The sequence below is a fragment of the Callorhinus ursinus genome, unplaced genomic scaffold, assembly GCF_003265705.2.
Source record: "Callorhinus ursinus isolate GAN/ISIS: 27379988/994484 unplaced genomic scaffold, GSC_fseal_2.0 scaffold4, whole genome shotgun sequence".
Taxonomy (NCBI): domain Eukaryota; kingdom Metazoa; phylum Chordata; class Mammalia; order Carnivora; family Otariidae; genus Callorhinus; species Callorhinus ursinus.
The window spans coordinates 77,951,500-77,968,800 of NW_027397066.1; the positions used below are offsets into that span (position 1 = coordinate 77,951,500).

At 41.6% G+C, this 17,301-nt stretch overlaps 1 protein-coding gene across 5 annotated transcripts in view; it reads right to left on the reverse strand.

Moving 5' to 3' along the window:
* Positions 1-17,301, reverse strand: part of UNC5C (unc-5 netrin receptor C) — a 343,699-nt gene that overhangs the window by 24,531 nt on the left and 301,867 nt on the right. For all 5 annotated transcript variants that reach the window (XM_073891991.1, XM_073891990.1, XM_073891994.1 and 2 more), the window contains 2 exons: positions 8,798-8,966; positions 5,405-5,638 (listed from right to left, as the gene is read on the reverse strand). In XM_073891991.1, coding sequence (XP_073748092.1) covers positions 5,405-5,638; positions 8,798-8,966 — 403 coding nt within the window. The remainder of the gene's footprint in view (positions 1-5,404; positions 5,639-8,797; positions 8,967-17,301) is intronic.

Genomic DNA, 17,301 nt, shown 5'->3' on the forward strand with positions numbered 1-17,301 from the left:
TCTTTATTACAAAAGGGAAATCTCAGAAACTGTACCCTCAGGATAGTGGGACAGAAGTGCCTTATTTCCACATAGATGTATGTTTCTCCCTGAGTGTTTTTAAAACTTACCCAAATACAATCGTGTTCTCTACTAATTTCTGGTCCTTTTATATTAGGATTTAAGTCTTTGCAAATAATGAGAGAACACCAATAGTATTATTTTAATCACCTGAAGAGGAGGGAAACAGAAAAACTCATTTTTTTTGAAGATCTTATTTATTTATTTGAGAGAGAGAGAGAGGGAGCGAGAGAGAGAGCAAGCACGAGCAGGGGAGGAGTAGAGGGAGAGGGGGAAGCAGACTCCCTGATGAGCAGGGAGCCCAATGCGGGGCTCGATAGGGCTCAGTCCATGGACCCCAGGATCATGACCTGAGCTGAAGGCAGACGCTTAACCGACTGAGCCACCCAGGTGCCCCCAAAACTGTCATCTTTGACCCAACTCCATCTTGTAATAGATGGGACTCTCTATGTGAGCCTAGAATGGCCTCTAAACTGTTTTTCCAAGTCTTAGCATCTTTATCTCTCTATGTGAACTCACCCTCACGTTGCTACCACTGGTCTTTGAAGCACTTGCATGGGAGAAAAACCCACCCAAAAGATGAATGAAAGAACTCCCTGTCTCCCAGAAGCCTCGACTTTTATTCAGGCACTCACCTCTGGCATCCCAATTCTCGGCAATGCTTCCAAACTATTAAACACAGCTTTTAAGTTTCAGGTGACCATTTTTGCCTGCAGGCTTAACAAAACTCAGGAAAGTGTCGCCAGGGCTGCGGAACTCAAAGGGCTGTGTGGGGAGATGAAAGGATGCACCAGGGTGCATCTGATGTGGTGGTGCAAACTGACTGATGTGGTGGTGTTTTTGTTTTTGTTTTGCTCCCCATCCACATGGACAGTAAGCATATATGATAAAAAGTGGGAATTAATATTCTCGATATGTTCACTTCCAGACATGGGGCCACAGAGTTTTCTAGTAGCTCTCCAGACCGTGTAGTTCTGAACCTCTGAGAAAGAGGGCTCCACTGGGCTCCCCCTCGAGGGTTTCTGCAATTCCAAAGCAGTCCCCGGTACACAGTGGTAACTGGAAGAAAATATCAGGTCTGGGGAGACCCGCTTTTGGGTGCCATTTGCTGTGCTGGAGATGGGAGGGGGGTAGAGGAGCTGGATTAGAGAAGTAGAGGAAGTAGAGCTCCTTTGCTTCAGAGCCCAGACTGGGAGAGGAGAGGTAGAAATAAAAGGTTTGAAGAGTAAAGGACAGTGGCTAAGGGAGGGTCCCTTGCGTGGTGCAGGAGGAGTCAGGTCGCTGTGCAGCACGAAGGGGCTGCTGTATAAACAGGGACGTGGGGAGAGCAGGAGAGACCCTGAAGAAGCACCCTGTGAGATGTGATGAATCGAGAAGGGATGAGTGGAAGGGGTGCGGAGAAGCAGGGGAGGCATAGGGCAGCTGCCCTGAGAGTAGAAGAGACTCGAGCAGACATTTATGATTGTCAGAGCAACTCAACAACCTAGAGGTAGACCTAGAGGGCTTGTTCAGGGGCGGTCATCTTTAGCTGTGGAAATGAGGAAAACCTGCTGTAGCTCCAGCTGGCAAGAGATTTAGAGTGGAAGTGAGTTCCCCGGAGATTTGGAGAAGGGCAGAGGAGGGTGTGTGGACCAGGACATTGGGGAAGATGGAGGGAGGTCTTCCTTGAGAACCAAAGGTGGCCTGCCTGCCTTTTGTGCCTGAGAGAGATGGAAGGTCAGATGTTGTGGTTGGAAACGGGGAGAGCTTCACAGGTGGGGATCGTGGCAGGTGGCGATGCTAATGAGGGTGAGATCCAGAGCACGTCTACACTGGCAGATGGATTATGTGGGAATGATGTGAAGGTTACCAGAATAACTTGGGGCAAAGAACTGTGATTCATGGTGAGTTTGAATCTGAGAGGAAGACAGGAATAAAATGAGTGGAAAGAAAGACCCTGAGGCAGGTACTGCTAGGCTGGGGGTAGGGACTTGGGGATTCGGGGCTAAGAAACCAAAATCGATAATGAATAACAGAGCAACAGAGTAAGAAAAGCAGTAGAAAAAGCCAGCCCTCCAAGTAGAACAATGCTCCAGAAGTGGTCATGAGAAATACTGGAACTCTTCCTCCTGGCCTTGTGGTTAGTTCGAGGGGGTGGTCTTCACCGCGGGGTTGTGAGGGAGGCCGTGTCACTTGGAAGATCCAGGCGCAGTTTTTGTGAGCAGGTGAAGGGGTGGTGGAGAGAATGATTCAAGGATGTAGGAAAAGTTTGTCCTTAGTAGGGTTTTTAAAGTTCCCAAAAGATCTGTGCAAGTGTTTAGGAGAACCTTTCTTAATCTTAGCTGCACAACAGAATAACCCAGGGAGCGTTCAAAGAAAAACCCCAATACCCAGACCAATTAGATCAGAACCTTTGGGTTGGGAGCCTGGAGTAAGTCTTTTTTAAAGCTTCCCCAACTGAGTCCTCTGTGCGTGGGCTGGAGAACTACTGATTCAAGAAGGGCGTGTGTGGGGGGCAGGTGAGCCTGCAGGAGGAAGAGGTGTTTGGAAAGGGGTTATTTATGGGCAATGGTGGCTGGAGAAGCAAGGAGATGGCAGAGGCTGGTGGGCCGTGGCAGGCAGGGTGCCAAGAAGGCAGAATTCAGGTAAGAAAGGGCCTTTCTGAAAATCAGCCCCAAGGTTCCAATTCAAGTGTGGGTGTTAGGCAGTGTTGCTGGGACTGAACTAATTGTCTCTTCAGTATGTTGGACAGACCGTTTACCTGTAAATAGGATTTTGGTATTTTTACATTATTAAAAGGTACAAGAAAGCCTTATCCATTATTCATATTTGTTTTGGTCGAAGTGCTGGATCCCCAGGTGCTGAGAATTTATAAATGTCTTATTTGGACAGCACTGACCCTGATTCAAAATGCTCCCGGGTTGTTTTCACTGCGTAAACCTGTTTGTCAGTCTTTCTTGGTGTTGACTATTTGCATTTCTTTTCACTAATTAAAACAATTAAAATTATTTTATTGAATTATTACTTTTTTTTTTTTTGCACGGATTTGTGTGATTCTGTTGGGAAGAAAGGTCAAGAGTGCCTAAGGATAAGACTGTGTGAATCAATATAAAATACATGTATCAAACATTTCAAATATGATGTAGATCTTCTATCGTGTGCTTTTTACAATGATTTTTCTCAGAGTGGTTAAAAGATTTGCCTTTAATCAGATCCACGGCTCCACTACAAATACAGTTTTCCCTATGCAGAATTTAAGCCTAGGATGATTTCCATCCTGACGGCCTTAGAAGCAGCACATCTGCAAGGAACATAAAAGAAATAACCATAAGCCTGACACTACAGTTGCATGTTCCCATCATTTATTCAACATCAGAAACTCTTACAAGGTCACCCATCAAAAATAGATCCTGTGTCTCATCCCCTCCGTGGACCCAACCTGCAAAACTCTGCCTTCATGACCCAGAACGACTTTCTGGATGGAAATTCCAGAAGGAAATACTTTGATGTGTAGAAAAAAATTCTTCCCTTGGCTTCCTGGACACATATTTTTTTCTCCCACCTCTCTTCCTCTTCTAGGTGCTCATCCTTCTATAGCTCCCTTTGCTGGCTGCCCTTGCTCACCCCTGCAATGGCAGGGCTCCCCTTGGTCCCCTATGTTCTAGGGTGTAGCTCTTTCAGCAACTCACACTAAGAGCGGAGTCTAGGCTTCAGCCAGCTGCCCAGGCATGAAGCCTGCTTTCTCCACTCAGTGGTTGTGTGAGCAAACTACTTAATTTTTCTTTGCCCTGAATTGAACATCTGAAAAAAATGGGGTTAATGGTATCTTACAGGGTTGCCGTAAAGATTAAATGAGTTAATAAGCATTTAGAATCATACCCAGCGCATAGGAAGTTCTTGGTAATGCTCGTTATTTTTAACAATGCTGTTTGTCTTATCCCTCTGCTCTTCCTCGATAGTCTCCCTGATCACAGGGATGACAAGATCAATATTATATAATTGGTTCCTGAGTCTTTACTTCAGGATTTGCTCTCGGTCCAGAAAGCCACACCCATATTTCTAACTGTCCCTTGGGCATCTTTGTCCTGATGTCCAAGACATAACTCGAACTTGATGTTCCAAAAGCCAAGTGACCATATCCACACCCCAAAACTCCCTGCCCCGTAAGTGTGCTACTGTTACTTCGAGGCACACTTGATATTTTGCTCCACCCATTCGGTGTTGGTCACCCGGTCCCACAGGAGTTACTACGGGACCTTCCACACCTTATTCTCTTCTTCTCACTCCTCCGTCATCAGCCCAAATCTACCACGCTTTTCTTCTTGACTCTATCTTTTCACTGATGTCAGACTAGTGTTTCTAACGTATATTTCCAATCATGTCTTTCGTTGGTTTAAATCTCTCCACTGGCTCGCCAGTAACTCAAGACACTGAATCTCAACTCTTCTCTCTGGCAGTTGAGGTCCATCTCAATAAAACTCCTATGTATCAGTCTGGGCTTACTGGAAATAATAGGCTTGTATGGAGTCTGTATTTACTGTTCCCGCTGTGTTTCTTCCTGCTGTTCTCTTCACCTAGATATTTTGTATTTGTTCCCATTAAGCTGGTCAAACCCTACCTTTCATTTGGGCCAATTTCAAATATTAGCTCCTTCTCAGATGTCCTGAAAATAATACTATGCCCCTCCCCCGCTGAACTCCCTCCCGTAGAACTTTGCATTCGTCTCCTCCATTTATCAGACTCTGACTTGTCTCCCAGTCCTTGGCATACTTCTTTTATTCCTCCTTCTAGGTCATAACTTCTTCAAAGGCACTTACTATATCCTTTAAAGCTTCAAATGGGATAAAATGAGTCGCAATAATAGCACCAGGAATTAAGCTCATTTATTCTGTAAAGCAGCAGGCTGTTGTCAATGCTAACCCTCTTCCTCACAGTCCTCATAAAAAGAATGGGAAAGCATATAAATGAAGTGGCACACAAGAGGAACATACAATGTGAGCAATTATGCCAATTCCTTTTATAGGAAGCACACAGCTGAGATAAACATGGAAGCACCTTATTTACCATCCACATCTCGTTGCCAAATTCTTCTACTTCTTCTAAATTTTTCATTAAAGGAAATCAAGGAAGGTAAACAAAAGTAGCCCTTGGGAGGAATCAGCACAATGGAAACCACTCACTTATCAGCATGGCCTCAGAGAAATGTCTAATTTTTTTAAAAACATCTTTTGGGGCCAGACACTTAGGTTCGCGCACTTGGGCGCACAAACACACACCCACCTTCTCTGGCTGTGTGCCGCCACACCACACCCTGGCTTCGGTGTGATGGTAAAGAAGGAGGTTCGTTTGGACAGGAGCGACTTACCTTCAGGGCGTCCTGGGTGTCGTCCAGACAGTAGACTCGAACACTGTACTCCAGAGAGGAGCAGCAAAGTGGCCCGAAGATAGCCAGCTTCAGGCGCTTCGCGGCAGCTTTGGTGGTGGACTGCCCGACCAGGGCATAGGTGCTGAGGTTCTCTGTGAGGAGGTGGCAAGCCTTTGCATCCAGCTGAATGTAGCAAGGGGTGGTGAAGTTTTCCTCCCCAACCACCACCACATCCTGAAGGACAGGAAGGAAGGGGCCGTGGTTGAGCCACTGCGGGTCCCACTGGCCGCCATGGTGGTGGCCAGGCAGACAGAGCAGCACCTCTTCTGCTAAGTGTGATCATCCTTTTCCCTGTATTTTTTTTTTTTTTTGCCTTTCTCAGGCTTTATTATACCCTATTTCCAGTCTTAATCATTCTCTCCCTTCCCCTTGCCTTCATAGTGCTAATATTTTTTATTTAGATGTCCCCTATTTAGCATTTTTTTCCAACTGCGAGTCTACATTACTAGAATCGACATAAAATTCCAAAAGAAATTCAGGAATTATCCTCTTAATTTCAGTGTACCTGAGTTTATTACCCATTTCTGAGAATTTAATGTTTTAATCTCTAAGTGTCTGATTAAATCTAAAAAGTACTGTTTTCTTTCTTTCTATTTTTAAAGATTTTATTTATTTATTTGACAGAGAGAGAGAGTGAGCACGAGCAAGGGGAGCTGCAGAGAGAGAGGGAGAAGCAGGTTCCCCAGGGGGAGCCTGACTCAGGGCTCAATCCCAGGACCCCATGATCACGACCTGAGCCGAATGCTGACATTTAATGACTGAGCCACCCAGACACCCCCCAAAAAGTACTGTTTTATTTCAATGTCATTATAGAGTAGTAAGTTTTTCCCTAAAAATCTAGGGGTTTGAAAAGGTTTAGAGAAATTAGGGAACTATGCAATACCATTCTACTGTGTTTTTCCAAACTCACCTGTCAATTACTTTTCAAAGCAATACACTGCTTTTTCTCAATAATCTGGGCTGCTAGACCCTAGGGAAAGTACAATATAGCAAACTCGATGCTTTTCTCTGGTTAAACAGCCTATCTCTTTAGCTTTTGAAAATATTTAGCAAGAAAGACAAATAAATGGAAGTGTTGAATATTGTTAAAATAGTTACGAACTCAACTAAGTTTTGATTTATCCAAATGACTCAGGCCACAGAAGAATATCATCTGAAAGACCAGGTGTAGGACCCATAAACCAAGGGTCAAAATTCCACGTGCGTCCCAGGGCAGCCAGGTAATAGGTACCAGGTAGGGCAGAAGACAATAGGGAGTGGGGGAGACTGGGGTAAAGCGGAGCACAAGCCTGTCTAAAGAGCTCTTGTCTCCACTGGGCTCAGCCCATCAGAGCTATGCAGACATGCAGGCCCAGTAAGAAAACCACCTTGACTTTTTCAAGAGAAGCTGGAAGTTCACATTTTTATGTGAACATTTCCAACTTTTAATTAATTCAAATTTAAAAGAAAACTCCATGTGGGAGAAATAAAGTACATGTGTGGGCCTGATTCCACCTCTGCACTAGGCTACTTTCTCTCCACAGAGGCAGGCACTACATCGGCTTTGATTCCTACCGCAGCTCAGTGGGCCTGGCTCATGGGGAGCAAACGGCTATTTGTCAAAAAAAAAAAAAAAAAAAATGAATGAATGTGTCATCATAAATTGAGTCTCCGGGGCTGAACAAAGATATGAAAGAAGATGCCACCTCGGGTGGTTATTAACTTGCAACATCATCTGACGGGTAGTAGGAGGGGGGTTTAATGCCATCCACGAAATCATTTCTTCAACTGTGCCTGTCCTCGAAGATGAAGCTCAAACTGCACTGGCAAAGAGAGAAAGAAACTCAGTACCTTCAGGTTTATTTTAGCCCCAAAGGACACCTGGAAAGAAGTGCTTTTTTTTTTTTTTTTTTTTTTCCTCCAGCAGGGTGAGGGCAAGCCTCAAAAGCCCATGAGGCATGTCACAGAAAGCTTCCAGTAAGACATGGTTGAGAATAAAGATGCACCATGTCCCTGCCATGGGTGGGAGAGCATACTCTTAAGCATTGCCCTCTTCTACTCTTGTCTCTTTATTTCATTTTATTATTTTTGTTACTATTATTATTACTGAAGTCTAGAAATAGACAGGTATTAGGGTATTAAGCAGAGTCTTGTGCAAACAATTTAGAATCACTTGAGATTAAGACTTTGGGATGCTTTCGAGATAAATCATTTCAAGCTTAAATGGACTGGAAGTTAGATCTGGTTAAGTCTGTTCATAACCCAACATAAAGCATACCCTTAGACTTGAGTCCTGGACCTTCAGTCCTCTGGCAAAGGGTGAGATCCCCTCATGTGGCCAAGAGAACATGTCCTTAGGGAGGAAATTACAGTAATCCCAGGGATGCCTTTCTAATTGTAATACTGCTTTTTTCCCTATAATATTAAAGGTTTGAAACTTCATGTACATTTTTTTCCTAAAAATGTCTTTCCTAAAAGAAAAATACCACAAGCAATCACAAAGTATATAATATATAGGTTGGATGCTTTGTAACGATCACACAAAAATACAGGGGTAGCTTTCAAAACTATTAGACATTTTTTGATGAACATATTCCTGAAATATGTCTCCTTGAGAATATTCTAAAATGTAATGTTTAATTTGGCTATTTCCCACTTAAACAACAGATACTGTCTTTTCAAGAGATGACAATGCAAATACGCAAGCCGGTTTTTTTAGTTACTAGGTATAAAATCTTCATCGTAAATCTAACAAATTCTTTTGCTCGTAACTTCAGGTGCTAATTGAAGAGTTCTGATGTAAAGAACAGGATCTCTTTAAGGCACTGTCCTTAAGAAGTTATGATGGCAACAGCCACAGAGAGCCAAGACACCACAGGTGTTCTTCATCCTAGTGGAGCTTAGGAGATGCACCCTTACTGTTTTCCCAAGTTCAGCTCAGAAGAACTGTATTCCCCGTATGTGTCTACAATGTCCACCACTTTCTGACCCAGGAGCAACGTTTCTCTATCTGCAAATTTAAAAAATACATAGATGTTTCCCAACCCAAGACATAGTATGTATGTTCCGACAGGGACTTGTGTAAGACTCTCAAGTGTACTTTCCCTAGGAGTTAGCTAATGCCTGACCATCATTTTCATTGTGCCTACCCATCAGTAGATAAAGCATTCAGGAACTAGGCTCTCTCCCTCCCTTCTCATACACTCTCTCGCTCTTTCTCTCTCTCCTTTTGAGTATAAGCTAAAATTCCATTCATGTTCTGCTTTCAAAATAAAAGCCTTCTTTCCCATAATTACTCCAGTTTGTCTGCATGAATTGCTCTTGTGTTCCATCTTTATCCCAATGGAAGCTCACCTCCCACTGTCCCTGTGCTGCCTGGTTCTTGAGCTGTATCTTCCAGTCCTCGGTATTGGGGTCTGCGCAGTGATGCATAGTGAGAATGACGGGGCGGGTCAGCAGGGCTCCTGGAGGCCCACAGCTCACCACAGGGGTCAAGAGTGTCTGGCTGTCTTCCATGGCTGGTCTAGGAGAAGAGCAAAGATTGGCATCAGTGACATTTCCATAGTATCCACCTACTATGAACTCATCAAGATTTTTAGATCTGAAGTTGTACAAATTGTTTCTTCTTGGGAGTTTTTGTATTTTAGTTTTTTTTTTTTTTTGGTTGGGGAGGAGAGGCACAATTAAATGGGAAGACATGTCCTTTATACTAAGACTTTATTTAATCTTCAAGACTGGAGATACTTATGATAACAGTGAATCGGCCAGTATCTCTTTGATCCCCTTCCCCCAGACACAGGTCTGCCTTTGGTAATGTCCTCTGAATTCAGGTACTGATACTTTTAGGATGGAACAAGAAGGAACAGAGTCCTTAGGAGGTTACATAACCATCTTTTCTGATAATACTTGCCATTGCTCTTACAGGGTTTTATATACTTTTGTTTTTTTAAGACCTAACTTGAGAAATACTTCAAAAAGAAATCACTTCAGAGTAAGGACACCCTAAAGCTAAACTTCCAAATGACTTTCAGGAATAATTCAGGCTAGTAGAGCAGATTCCTTCTTTCAAATATGACCAGACAGAATATAGAACTGTATTCTATAGTTCTAGAATTTAAAATGAAATCTACTTGTATACTTCCTACTCAGAGAATCTAGGTGGAAGAACTTCAAAGATCTAAATCAAAGATCTAAATTCTTTATCTCCACATGTTTTCTTAATTGTCTTAAGACCTTTCCCTAACATGACTGTAATCAACAAACAAATAGAAAAATTAACCTAAGGTATCAGTTGATATGTGAGCAATAGTCCCAAATTATTGAATGGATTGCCCAAAGTCTTCCAACTAACAAGTGCTAGCACTGGGACTAAAGCCAATGCCTTCTCAACAACAATACTCAACACTACTCTGTCAGAACAGTGTGGCTAAGAAATCATGAGCTCAGAGTTCCAGAGGAAGCAGGGCCTCTGGGGTCAACAGCACCACTTTCCATCCGAAGTAGGAAGCATATTCTACAATATGCTGACATATGGACAGTGCTTTAGACACATCCAAAATTGTACTCCACTACTACTGAGGGTCACCTCATATATTATCAATTCAAATTTACAAAACGTTCTTAGGATAAACACAATCTGCCTTCCTGACACTTCTCTTCACATATCTTTGGCCTGCTTTCTCTCCACTTTGGCATCAGAGCCTTTCAAATATCCAGAGACTGTTATGATGCCTCTAAAAAGTCTTCTTTATTTCAGACCAAATATCCTCAATTTTTCAACCTCAACTAGAAAAGCATGGTTTTCAGATATCTCCCTATATTTCTATCTTCACTTTGACATAGATGTCTGTTAGTATTCCAATGTCTTCTCTAAAGTGAGGCATCTGGAAATGAATATTAGACTTAAGTAGGCAGCAGAGGGAGACTACTATTTTCCTTGATTTGGAATATGTAGTTATATCAATGCCTCACCAGATTGTTGCCTTATATTATTCTCAGCCAAGTAATTATTTGTAAGTATTATTGCAGGCTTGAGTTATAAAGGAAGATGGAGATAATATGGTTAAGCATCTCCTTTATACAATGAGGCAATGAAGCTCCAAGAAGGTCAGGTAATTTGTTAAAGCTAACCACTCTGTGTATTCCTAACATGAAAGGTTCTTAGGCTAGGTCTCTATAGTTTTGTGGTTGCAGTGATGGCTTTTGAACCTATGTACAGAAATTTATATTTAGCCATTGAATTTCACCTTAATAGTTTCAGAGCAAATTTCAAGTCACCTATTTCTTAATGCTGTCTTTCCTCCAAATATCGGCCAACTCTTCCAGTCTTTTAGCTTCCATAAATCTTATATGCCTGCCATTTATGTTCTCATTCCAATCACTGATAACACTGTAGTACAAGAATAAGGCAAAGACCTTTACAAAGATACTACTTGAAACCTCTCTCCGGTCTGACATCAATAATTTGAATTTGTTGGTTTAGCCAAATGTAAACTAATCAAAATATACATTGTCCAATTCACATCTTTCCATTTCATTCATGGACATATCAAATTCCTTTATAATTGTTATGGCCACTTGGAAAGGATTTTCCTCTAAGATTTTTTTTCTTTATCTATAGTTAATATATTAAATACTAAATAATCTAGAAGGTAGCTTATATCTATAGCTCACTCTAGTTTAACACTCAGGGAATGACGGCAGCTGTTTTATTTATATTTATATATACATTGTTGGAAGATAATTCTCCGTGGGTCTTTCATGTTTCTGCATGTCTTTTCAAGACAACTGTAGAGCAATCACCTCGGAAGATAAAGACACTGCTTTGGAGCAAATGGCAAGCATGTCTACTTCCCATTATAGAAAACTCAGGTTCTCCAAGCTCGGAGGTCCTTCCTGGAATGCAACCACTGAGTGTGTAGATATCCTCTGCTCCTCTCTTCATCTCCCTTTTGGAACTGGGGTTTTGGGAATTGGCACAAAAATGATAAAACTCTTGATAGTGCTATTGCTGTGAGTAACAAACTGTCCTTTATTTCTGACCCGGGAGTCTTGTGTCATCTATCAGCATCCACAAAACTGTGGCGGCTATGGTAAGGGCAAATCCTAGAGAGTCCTTAGCTCTTGACAATCATTATCCTTCTAACATATTTGACATATTTTCTCCTTAATAAAACTTGGTTATCACTGCTTCCTCTCCTTCTAAAATTTCACAAGGATCTCACCAACCTAGGGCTTTTCTTTCTTCTTATTTAGAAAATAAAAATAATTTTTATCTCCTTTTAGTCTTTACCATCTTTCCATCTTCAATGAATAAGGACACAGTTTTATTAAATCTAAAGTTATCAAAGTACTTGGGAATGTACTTTTTGGAATAATAAGATTATTGGCAGCTTGAGAAGTCTTTACCATCCGCTTTATCCCTTAGTTTTGATTTCCTCTTAACGCAGCCTTTCTTCCTTCCTTCCATTCTGAAATTCATTCTCTTAGTACATGGGTGAAGTTCTGGTTTCATTGTGGTGTAGTTGATATCATACTATCTGTCCTAAGCAGTAGCCTTATTCTTGCTAATTCTAGTTTTCCTACCATGGCGGAAAAAAAAAAATAGCAGTGACTACATTTTTGTGAGCACTACCCTTACCTTTTAGCTACAAGTGTACCTTGAGAAGTGAGCATTAAACTTTTAAGGGAGGAGATTTAAGTGGAATCCATTTCAAGTGGTCCTTGCAATATAGTTGGAGATTGGAAACATCTGTCTCTCAGTCTGCTGTTAGCAGCGGGTGCTGGAGGCAGAAAGAGGAGGGGTTCTTCTCATCACTGAGTTGGAACAGAAGGGAGAAGCCTCCCTGCCGGGTTGGGGAGCTGTCAGACCTGCACTCTCCAAGCACAGCCCTGGCATGCAATATTGATGGGCACCATTCTTGGAGGACGGATAGCAAGGGAAGGGAGGGGCAGTAGGTGTCAAAAGAATTTATTAACCCAGTGAGGTGCAAGAATGTAATGAATAGGGAAGTGGTGAAGTGGAATTTGTAATGCGGAATGAAAAACAAAGAAATAATGATAAGAATCTTTTTGTTTTCAAGATGAAAGAAGTAGTGTTGAAATTGGAAACATTTCCAAGCATATATGGAAGGAGTGACTTAAGGAAGATTAAGATTTAACTATGTGAAACCAAAGGTCAGAGCATTTAAATCCACATTTCCTTTCTTTACATGAAGAGAGGATATTAAAATACACAGAACAAAACTAGTGGAAAATAAATATAAATAAGCCTGACTCATGTTTTTGCAGAGAGCTCCACTCCTGTATGTCTTATGTGTTACCTGAGATATTTCAGCTAACATTCTCTAAATATTAACTGCAGATGACATGGAAATGAACACAAAGCAAAAATCAGCTGCAAAAGCAGCTCTTAAGTCAAAAGTCAGTAATGAATTAAAGTTTTCAAGGCTTTTCAAAGTCCAGAGAGGTGAATATGGTAAATGCTGGATGGATTCTGAAGCCTCTGGGACAAAGCCCCTCAGAGAGGAGTTCGAGTTTCCTGTCAGAGAGATTTTCTCATCCTTTGCTTGCTGTTATCAGTGAGGAGAACTTCTCCTACACAGAAGGGCATAATTTACAAAACTTTCATAAAAGCAATTGCATTTGCTGCTTACGGCACACCTGTAAGGGAATTAGGGTATTTGTATCACTTCTTTTTCCAGAAGAGGAAACTGAAATCTAGAGATATGAAAACATTTGCCTACAGCCTCAAAACTAGTAACAGGCAAAGCTAGATTTCAAGCACAAGTGATCTGGTTTCTTTCATACAGTGGTGTATTTGGGGTTGCTTATCTGATTCAGGGCCTTGAGACTTTTTTTTTTTTTTTTTTGGTTTATTTGCTGGAGCAAGCTCAAAATTACTTCTTGGAGAGAATCTATCTCCATCCACCTCTGTGTGGAGACAAGATGCCTTCTATTAACATACATGTCTTTTGTCAGGTCCCTTAGGATGACAATCCCACCCGAGGCTCAGCTGCCTTTTGAAGCACAGGGTTTCACATATAACTGGCAACTTGAAATATTTGCACTCTGGGTATCTGACAGGGAATATCTAACTCAATTGCTATCAAAAGCTCAATTGAGCAAAAAAAAAAAAAAAAAAAAAAAAATTATGGAAGCCACTCTGAAGGGCATGCCACCATTTCCCTAGACAAGCCAGAATTTATCCCTGGGTGAAGCCAGAACAGCTAAGTATCATGCTCTAACTGAACTGACGAATCGTTGTGGAATTATTTTACTGAATTTCTGCTTGGGCCTTATACCATCTACTTACATGGCGGGACACTAACGGAAGGAGCCCTATGAAAACTCATTGCTATTTTTATTTTAAGGATGTTGTTCATTGTATTAACAAAAAAAATGTTTTCTTTATGTGGAACAAAAGGAGAAATAACTGAACTTCTTTTGGGCATATTTTTCCTCATAGACACATGGATTTTGTAACTTACCACGTTCCCCTCTTGAAAACTTTGGAACAGTAAATTCATGACCTATTACCAGGAAATACCCTGGGAATCACATGAGAGGTTTTATACCTTAACTGCTCACCTGACTTTGTTATCTTTTCAAATCTTATTTTTTCTCATTTTCTCATTTTTTTCATCGAATTATTTATAATTTTTTTCCTCCCATTGTAAAGACTGTGTTTTCATAAATCACCTTGAACCATTTGTTTATAAGTAGGATTGTGGCATATGAACACTGTGGAGAACAGTGAGAGAACAAGAGTTAAATATACTTGGACTCCACTCTCCTCCCCCATACCTGTAAGCCTTTATATAGCTGTATGTTGGAATAAGGACTTGAGGACTAAAAAGGGGAATATCATTGAGTTTCACCGAGAAATAATAATGTCAACTACTATTTTACCAAGTTCCAAAAACATGTTAAATAAATGAAAACTTTCTGCTATATGATTACTTACATAGCAGAATTTTGGCCTGCTATCCTAACACACTATTTTATTATTTGTACTCAGTACCTATATATGATAGTTTACATTGTCTCATCACTAACTCACACCTTCTTAACTGGGATTTCATCCTTTGAAAAAATCCTAAAGGCCACCCATGTCCGGCAGTTGACAAATCCAGTGATTTCTTGCATTAGTCTTTCTCTACATTTTAATTTTAATAATACCTGTGTCAACCGCTTGACCATCTTGAAACTCTCTTTACTTTTGATTTTTTTTCCCACTATACTTACAATCATTCGTTCTTTCATTCAAAAATATTCATTGAGGAGCTGCTCGGTATTCAGCACCATGTCAGATGCAAACTCTGTATTTATCTGCCTGATCCTTAAAGTGTTCTACGTAGCTTGGCTCATCACACCTAAACCTTAAATAGGAATGTTTCCCAAAGCTCTCTCCCCTGTTCTCTTCTTTTTGCCTCTGCATTATTCCCCTCAGAGGATCCACACCTGGTGACTCCCCGTCTGCATCACCAGCATGAATCCCATACCCCTATCCGCACACTGCCCACCTCTAAATCAGAATTTGTCCTGCTTCCTGGAACCAGTTACGCTCACAATTTTCCCAGTGCCCAAAGCTCGGTTCCTACATATTCATATTGTGTTTTGACACTCTTCTGCAACACTTCTAACTGGTGGGGAAATTTTTTTTTTTTTTTCCTGAAACATATTTCACTTTCCATCCTCCAGACTCAGGCCTGGCTTCTTCCCCTCCCCCCACACACCTAGTTTATCGCCGCAGCTCACCCAGGCAGCCAGCCTCCAAGGAGTCTTCCTGTTCCCTCCACCAACTCGTCCAGCCTACCTTGTTCACCAGTTCAATCTTTAAAATGCACTGCTATTCTCGTATCACTTGGCTGCTCACAGACCTTTCATGGCGCCCCACAGTTTACCAAAAAAGTTCTATTTACCTTTATATTTGGAACGTCTAAGTTGATTTCCTGGCCTTTTGAGAAAACTGCTAAGCGAGGACAGAATATAGAGGAAGGGAAAATTAACATTGGTATTTTGAATTCAGATTATTTTTCAAAAAGAAATTACAAAGAGCAAAATTTCAGTCTGAGTCAGACTCATTTTTTTTTTTTAAACTGCTAATGAAAACAAGGCAAAAAGGCCCACGTTAGTGCCATGAATCATGGAAATTGTATCCACAGGGGAAACAGAGGCTTGGCGGCCTCTCCCGAGATCTGTAAAGCGGGAGAGGTAGAAATCATGAGCATGGCCTTGCAGCTTTGCCCCCTTGTCAGAGAAAGCTTGTCCCATCTCTGCAGCTCATTTAGGCTGCTCATGTGCCATTCGGGACTCTCTCTTAGAGCACATTCAGTAATGATAAGGCTCCCTTGTCATATCCACTCTGCCACATGTAATTAAGTTCACGCCTCCCTTTAGACAGTTCACATCAGCAAATGACCAGCTGGATACCAGCCAGCTGGAAAAACACCCAGTTTTGGATGCAATAAAGGGAATCGGAGAGAAAGAAGATAGGGGAAAATGATCAAAATTGTCCTACAAGTGACTTGAAGTAACATTCAGTATCTTCTGATGTCCTCCCAATGTCTTCTCTTAGAAGTTCTGTCTCAGATCATGTGAGGAGAGAAAGGGTGCTCAGTGAACAGTAGAAAGAAACTGTGTTCAAGAATACACTAGAGTAAGAAGCAGAGGCTCGGTGTGCCGTGGCGCTGTCTACAAAGGAGGGACGGATGGCCTGTGAGACAGCAGAAGAGCTTCGCGGTGAGATCACCTGGCTGTGAATTCTGCCTTCCCTCAGCTGTTAGCTGTGAAAACTCGGCTATGTGACTTGTTTTCCCTGGAGCACTAGTTTTTTGATACTCAAATTGGAACTCATTGTAACTCACAGAGTTGCAGTGAGGAATAAATGAAATTAAAAGTAGGGTGAATAAATGGAACTATGCCTTCTGTTACGAAGATAGCCTAAAACACATTTTTGTCATTGTCATTTTTACAAGAAAAACGCATCTGGTTCACAACAGAAAATAAGTGAAGAGAGGTATTTCTCATTATTTGCCACAGGTATCTCCTTGTGTGTGTGCCTTGATTCATGGTCTCTTGTGCGTATTTTCTTTTGAGATCTTGGGGGTTTCTTTAGCTTCATTTTTATAAACGGAACTTCTCTGATGTACACCGAGTTCAATAGAGTAACTCCCTCTGCATCTAACTTCAGGTGGCAGGGATGGCGAGAAGTGATTTATAGTTTCCTTTTCTTTAGAGTCAAAGGCAGAGGAACCTCAAAGCAGAAGTGTCTAGCTTTATCAGTGTTTTGTTTTGTCTTTCTTTCATCTAGAATGCACAAGGATTCTGGCCAGGGTGCTGGCTAAGCCATGGAAAGGAAAACCATACAAGGCGCATGAATGCACACACCCTTCAGCCTCAGTGTGCCCCTGCCGGCAGCCCTTTAAGGCTTGATGGTGGTGGTCAGATGGACAAGAAGAGACATGAACACCTCATTGCTTCTCAGCATAAAGCACAAGCCAATCCTCATTTCTGTTTCAACAAAATGTCTATGTTGGCAAAGGCCTTGAGGGATGGATGTACTTGGTGCCAACCGTGACTTTTGACAGGAGGAAGAAGATAGAAAGTATACACAGGGATCTGAGAGTTTGCTGCTCTTCATTTTTCCTGCCGCAAAAGGGCGCGCTGAGGGCCTGTGAATGTTACTTTGCATTGAGAATGAAAAAAAATGAATATTTGATGTGAGTAAACATGAGCCTTTTAGTAATTTTCTGTTGCTCAAATTTAAGGCATGAATGATACTCAAGGAACTTTGTCATTTTCTTAGACCGGCTAGTGTTTGTCTAGGTGAAAGTACACCACCTGAGGAAAAAAAA